Source organism: Peromyscus leucopus, chromosome 1 (assembly GCF_004664715.2).
Source record: "Peromyscus leucopus breed LL Stock chromosome 1, UCI_PerLeu_2.1, whole genome shotgun sequence".
In the NCBI taxonomy this organism is placed as follows: Eukaryota; Metazoa; Chordata; class Mammalia; order Rodentia; family Cricetidae; genus Peromyscus; species Peromyscus leucopus.
The window spans coordinates 56,821,382-56,827,786 of NC_051063.1; the positions used below are offsets into that span (position 1 = coordinate 56,821,382).

A 6,405-nucleotide genomic window follows, 5' to 3' on the forward strand; every position below is an offset into this window, starting at 1 on the left:
ATTGGAATCACAAGGAGGTGGTATTGGGTTTTTGTTTTTTCTTTTCTTTCTAGTTTGTTTTTTAACAGAACCTCCCAAGTTTACTATGTAGCCCTGGCCTGGAACTCACTGTGCAGACCAGGTTGGCCTGGAACTCACAGAGACCTGCCTGTTTCTGCTGCCCAGGGCTGGGATCACAGGTGGGAGACAGCCTGCCTGTCGCTCAGTTTACCTTTCACAGCTGGGCTGCCGGGTGGAGCAAGCTTGGAGCTGAATGGGGTGGTGGTCACACTCGGCTGAGAGATCACTGCCTCATGACCCTGGCTGCTAAAAGGTCTAGAATTGGGGGAGGGGTGCACTGGCTACTTACCTGTCATAGTCACCACAGCAGAGCTACACTTGTCAAATACTGTCTGCAAGGTGCGGAAAGCAGCTGCGCCCTCCACGTTCCCTTTAAGACCCCCATGGAGGGCCAGGAAGATGGTTCCGTGGGTAAAGATGTTTGCTGCCAAGGCTGAAGCCCTGGGTTCAAACTTCGGAACTCAAACTGTAGGAGGAGAGACTGGCTCTGGAAAGCTGACCTTTGACCTTCTACGTGTGCATGCTATGGCATGTGCCTACCCTGCTCTCATGCGGAGGCATGAGCATCCCTTCCCCCCACCAAAACTGTTAAAAACAACAAAATGAAAAGTCCCTTGGGGAAGGGACCACTGCCAAGTCCCCATGTAATCACTGGGTTCTTCCAAAACACCACAGGGGTTCCTAATGTGTTAGTACCCATAGGACACGGAAGTCCCAAATGACTTATCCAAGCCACCCAGTCAGTAAGGTGGCAGCTGGTATGACACCCCCCCCTTTGGGGGCAATTCTTACCTTTCAAACTTATTCTGGGTTAAGAACACAGATTTTTGGGGTTGTGTATTTAGCTCAGTTGGTAGAGCTTGCCTAGCAAGCACAAGGCCCTGGGTTTGGTCCTCAGCTCTGAATTAAAAAACAAAAAAACAAAAAACAAAAAACAAAAACCACAGATTTGAGCTAGGCCTGGTGGCATAGGCTTGTAATCCCTATGAGATTGAACAAGGCCCTGTCTAAAAATGAGTAAAAAGAGGGCTAAAGATATAGCTAAGTGGTAAAGTGTGTGCCCGGCATACACAAGACCCCAGGTTCAAGCCCAACAAAACAAAATGGAGCTGAGATGTCAGTTGGTAGAGTGTGCTTGTCTAACATGCACGAAGTCCTGGGTTTGGTTCTCAGGGCCACATAAAATACGACGCTAATCCCAGCACGTGAAGGTAGGGGCCGGAAAAATCAGAAGTTCAAGGTCATTCTGAACTACACAAGTTCAAGGTCAGCCTAGGATACATAAGATCTTGTTTTATAACACACACACACACACACACACACACACACACACACACTGACACACATGACTTAGGCTGTTCAGTATCCTCACTTACTAGGGACCAGCTCATGTCTTTGAGCAAATTAGTTCTCCGTTCTGTGTTGTTCCCACATCTGCAAATGCAAGCGCCCGTCACCCCCCACTTCACCATGGCCGGGAGGATTAAGCAGTGTGGCTTCAGTAGCAAGGACTCTCCCTCCCTCCCTACTGTTTGCATAGGACCCAGCCTCTTCCTAGGCTCTTTGCCTGTGTCAGTTCATTAGATCCTTACAACGTTTATTTTCCGGAAGAAATGAAGGCCCAGGACAAGAAAATGATAGCGATAGTAAGAGCTCAACCATAGCTGCTTTGGCAATTCACACTGCAGGTTCATGGAATGAACTGTCCTGTCCCTGGGGTGGCCTTTGGTGATGGTGGACTGTCACTGTCCTCTCCCTCCTGGATGATAGGGATGATAGGCCAGCATCCCTATACGTAGAGGTTCTGGGACATGTGTGCGGGCCCTGGTCCTCCTAGGTGGGGGAGGTACAGCCAGCCGCCTCCAGGCACCTGCAGCGGGCCCAGGCCTGCTAAGGAAACAGGCAGGCGGTGGGCGGAGCCGGGCGGGGCCCCCCGGAGCCCGTAAAAGCCGTGCGGGATGGAGCTGTGGCACTGACCTCTGCGGCTATGGAGCGTCCTCACTTCCCGCTGGCCATGGGCCTGGCCCTGCTCGCATTCTGCCTCCTGACTCTGTCCCCGGACGCCCGCGCAGAGCTGCGGAGCCGGAGCCGCATGACCGGAGAACGCCAGAACCTGTCTCCCAACGACCCGCGGGCGCAGAAGGCTGCGCAGGCAGCTGTGAGCAGCTACAATATGGGCAGCAACAGCCTCTACTACTTCCGAGACACCAAAATCGTCGGGGCATCCTATCAGGTGTGGTGGTTGTGGGACACAGTGGCTGTGGAGAGAGAGGGACAAGGACAGGGAACGGGACAGGCCAGAGAGCCGCTGGCCTGCTACCAAACACAAGAGGGCGCTAAGTCAATCATGACGTCAAGCCCATTTTATGAAATACTTAAATACAGATGACTGGCAAAACCTATGGCAACCAACGTTATCTAACGATCAAAAAAAGTTGCAGGATTCAACCACTTTTGGTATAACTAACCTCACTTCCCTAACCCTGCCAGATGGAGAGGGAGGGGCCCAGACAGAGTAGGTATCGCGTGTCATTCTCCACATCTCCCTAGCTGCGGACAGGTGAACTACAGGGCTCTTCAGCCTCCTCAGGGCCTAGGCTCCACCCCTAGGTCTCACCTGGAAGCCCCCACCTCCACTCCAGGTCTGAATTAGGCCAGTGTTGCGTTTGCCAGGCGGCGTTGAAGACTTGGAAGAGTAGGCACACACGCTGAGCTCCCGGGCATCTCTGACCTGCTCTGTCTTGTTCTCAGCTGGTGACTGGCGTCAAGTTCTACCTGACTATGGACTTAGAGAGCACAGAGTGCAGAAAGACCAGAGTCTCTGGAGACCACATGGACCTCACCACTTGCCCCCTGGCCACAGGGGTGCAGCAGGAGGTAACAGCATTGACTCCAGCCCAGCCCTCTGCAGAGTCTGAGGCCCTTAGCTTGTCCATCCTGACTAGTCTATCTGGCCAGGCAAAAGCCTGGCCGGACCTGTCCTGTCTGGTCTTTGTGTGACTCAGGCCAGGGTGGGGTGCAGGGAGGAGAGTTTTTTTTTTTTTTTTCTTGGGGTGGGAGTTGCCTGATAGATCTGGGATCATCTCCTGCCATCCGACTTCATGTTATGGTATCACCAATGGCTCCAGAGAGATGTGGCAGGCAGGAGGCTGGGAGGAGGAAGACCAAGCTTACCCTCCTTATCCACTGCCTTCCCTCCTCAGAGGCTGCGTTGCGACTTTGAGCTCCTTGAAGTCCCCTGGAAGAACACTACTCAGCTTCTAAAGCATGACTGTAAGCAGGTGTAACCAGCCTCAGGGTGACCGTGGCGAGACCCCACGGGAACAAGCGTGGGGATGGACGCACCTCTGGGCCACGGGCCGCATTTGCTGCAATAAATTCTTAGCCCTGCTTCTTGCATTGGTTTCTCCTGTGTGCCTCCTCACCCTGACCCTCACTCTGCTCCCAGTGACTCTCAGAACCCCACAGCTGACAGGGCCTTATGCCCTTAACCCCCAGGGAGCCCCTGCTGACCCATCTGAGGCTCACTGAGGGTGCATTCCTCAAATGGGAAGCCGGCCTTCAGACACTTTCAGTAGTTTCAGAGGTAAGGGAGAAGGAAACAACGTCATAGAAGGGACAGAGGGATGATGGCCTGAGACTAGTTGCAGCAGGGATGTCTGTGTGAACAGGACCAACATCTCTTCCTGGTTCATGCTGGGACTCTGAGGGGGAGGATGGGGATGAGAAAAGACAGACAGTTAAAAGCCGGGCTCAGAAGGCTCGAGAGATGGCTTAATAGTTAAGAGCACTGGCTGTTCTTGCAGAGGACTTGGGTTTGATTCCCAGCACCCACATGGCTGCTTGCAACCATCTGTAACTTCAAACCCAGGAGACCCAATGCCTTTTGTGCCTGGCGGTGGTGGCGCATGCCTTTAATCCCAGCACTTGGGAGGCAGAGGCAGGCAGATCTCTGCAAGTTCAAGGTCAGCCTGGTCTACATAGTGAGTTCCAGGACAGCCGAGGCTACACAGAGAAACCCTGATCCGAAAAACAACAAAGCTGTGGTCAGGAGGGCTGCACAGGCAGATGACCAGGCCAGCGAGTTTATTAGGCATAGATCTTTTTATTGCTCTCACATGGTAAAGCGGTACAGAGCATCAGACAGCAGAATTACAGCGAGCTCAAGGCATCTTGTTCTCCTCTAGCGAGCTAGAGTCTGGGACAGCAAACAAAGCACTTCCCGTCTCAGTGTCTGAAATGTTTGGCCACGTATGTTCCCAAACTACAGCCCTTGGAGCCTCTGTCACAAGTCCACAGATGGCCTTACAGGAAATGACCCTGGCTGCGGGAGGAGCCTCCAGGCAGATGCCAATCCAGTCTAGTCCCACGTCCATGAGCACTTGAAGGGAAGCCCATGCCCTGCTAAACTCTCAGTACTCAGAAGACGTGTAAGATGTGCCTGGATGATGAACTCTGTGGGCTCCAGGGCGCTGGGTTCCCAGGTCACAAATATTCTTGTGCACACTGGTAGCAGGAAATGACCTCCTCTCCTTCAGCATTCCCATAGGCCAAGCGGCCTCGAAGCTAGTAACTGACCTCACTTCCCTAACCCTGCCCAGTGGAGTGGGAGGGGCCCAGACAGAGTAGATATCACGAGTCTGGGCCATGGACCACCAGAGGGAACAAGAGCAAACTTGCTACCCTGGAGGGTTTCTCTCACGGGAGGGAACAGGGTCCCTTCAATGCTATGTTGGATTGGAGGAAACAGGTAATACATTCTTTGTATGTTTCTTTGTGGACACAATTCCTGTTATACACATAACCGAATGGAGGGGGCAGTCACAGGACCCACTCAGGTGCTAATAGATATGATAGCCATGCCTGAAAATGCTGCTAACACAGCCTGAAAACAAGCAGAGAAAACAGGCAGAAGGCACATACCTCAGAGAAGCAGGAAGTAACCTAGAGCTAGGAACAGGGCTCCCTACCCTCCCAAGCCAGCACCTGAATCATGTCCACAAGTCATGCTCAGACATACTAACTTGCATCTACCCACCCTGGGGACAGACTATGGTCACCGGTTGTTTTGGGAGCACTGACTAGGAGGTGCGAGGTTCAAGCTGGCATCGCAGGTGTGGTGTGGAGAGTGAGCAGACAGCCACTCTTCACTATTCATGCCTTCTCCCCGCCTCCTGCCCCCCTGGTTTTCCAGACAGGGTTTCTCTGTGTTGTTTTGGTGCCTGTCCTGGATCTCACTCTGTAGACCAGGCTGGCCTCGAACTCACAGAGATCCGCCTGGCTCTGCCTCCTGAGTGCTGGGCACTAAAGGTGTGCGCCACCACCACCCGGCTACCCTTCTCCTTTCTAAGGAAGGTCTCACACTGAGCTTGTTCCTGTCCGACCCCGCTCCTCCCACCCAATTCTGTGACCTCATGAACAGCAGTTACAGTTGGGTCCTGTCTACAGCCCTCAAAGGCCACATCAGGGAAGGAGTGGAGACTGAGCGCCACCTGGGAAGCCTGACGCACCCGAGGGGCTGGATTTGATGTCAACACGGGACAACTTGCAGCCCTGCTGCTGTGGGAACCTGACAAACCCGTGGCAGTTCGGTTTGTGCTGTGTCTCAGTCACTGCTTGGAAGGTTTCCCAAGTTTCACAAGCAGGAGATACCAGCATGGAGTCAGTACAGGGGAATGGCAGGAAATACTTGTTGAATGAATGTGTGAGGCCTGGGGAGAGGCTAGACTCAAGGAAGCCCGGGAAGTGGTTTCTCCACCCCTGCAATCTGTGCCCAAATCCCAGATGACATTTCCTCTGCTTGGTGTATTCCTGGAGCTGGGCATGACTAAGTAAGGCTGGGAGGAGTTTCCACCAAGTGATGTTTCTGTCTTAAAGTCCCAGAGATTGCACTGCTTTCTAGCAAGACCGATGGTCTGTGTGGGTGTTGGTCAAACCATCCTCCATCTCCCATTCTGGAGTCCCTCCAGCCTACATGACCCCCTGGATTGGCCTCCACTAAGAGTAAGTTGGTTATCAGTGATGGAAGATGGCTAACCCTTGATGGGGAACCCCTGGTCCAGACCTGAGCTTCACCTTAACTCAGTGGTTAGCACAAACAAGTGTCCCAACTGGCAGTCCCACGGGGGCTCCGGACATCCTTCCAGGGCTCAGGCAGTGCATGTGGGACTCATCTAAGCCCTAAAGCACCTGAGCAGACCCAGCCGTTTTCTGTGTCCCTCTCCCAACAGTAGCTGGTCCATGTCACATGGCCCTGTCCCCATCTGCTCTGAGGCCAGGAAGATCAGAGGCCTCCTCTGCCCCTTCACTAGGTTGTAGTCTTACTTCAGGTGGGAAAGGGGATGT

At 53.3% G+C, this 6,405-nt stretch overlaps 1 protein-coding gene across 1 annotated transcript; it reads left to right on the forward strand.

The window, feature by feature from the left end:
* The first annotated feature begins 1,971 nt into the window (after positions 1 to 1,971).
* Positions 1,972 to 3,451, forward strand: Cst6 (cystatin E/M). Its single transcript, XM_028892870.2, has 3 exons — positions 1,972 to 2,293; positions 2,812 to 2,937; positions 3,264 to 3,451. Exons 1-3 carry the CDS (start codon positions 2,048 to 2,050, stop codon positions 3,345 to 3,347), a joined length of 456 nt encoding a protein of 151 aa, XP_028748703.1. The 5' UTR covers positions 1,972 to 2,047; the 3' UTR covers positions 3,348 to 3,451.
* Positions 3,452 to 6,405: the final 2,954 nt, after the last annotated feature.

Bases quoted from the DNA above. Each gene is read 5' to 3' on its own strand.
- Cst6 (XM_028892870.2), top strand. From the start codon at position 2,048: ATGGAGCGTCCTCACTTCCCGCTGGCCATGGGCCTGGCCCTGCTCGCA. The intron at 2,294-2,811 runs GTGTGGTGGTTG...TCTTGTTCTCAG, and splicing joins TCGTCGGGGCATCCTATCAG to CTGGTGACTGGCGTCAAGTT. The intron at 2,938-3,263 runs GTAACAGCATTG...TTCCCTCCTCAG, and splicing joins CCACAGGGGTGCAGCAGGAG to AGGCTGCGTTGCGACTTTGA.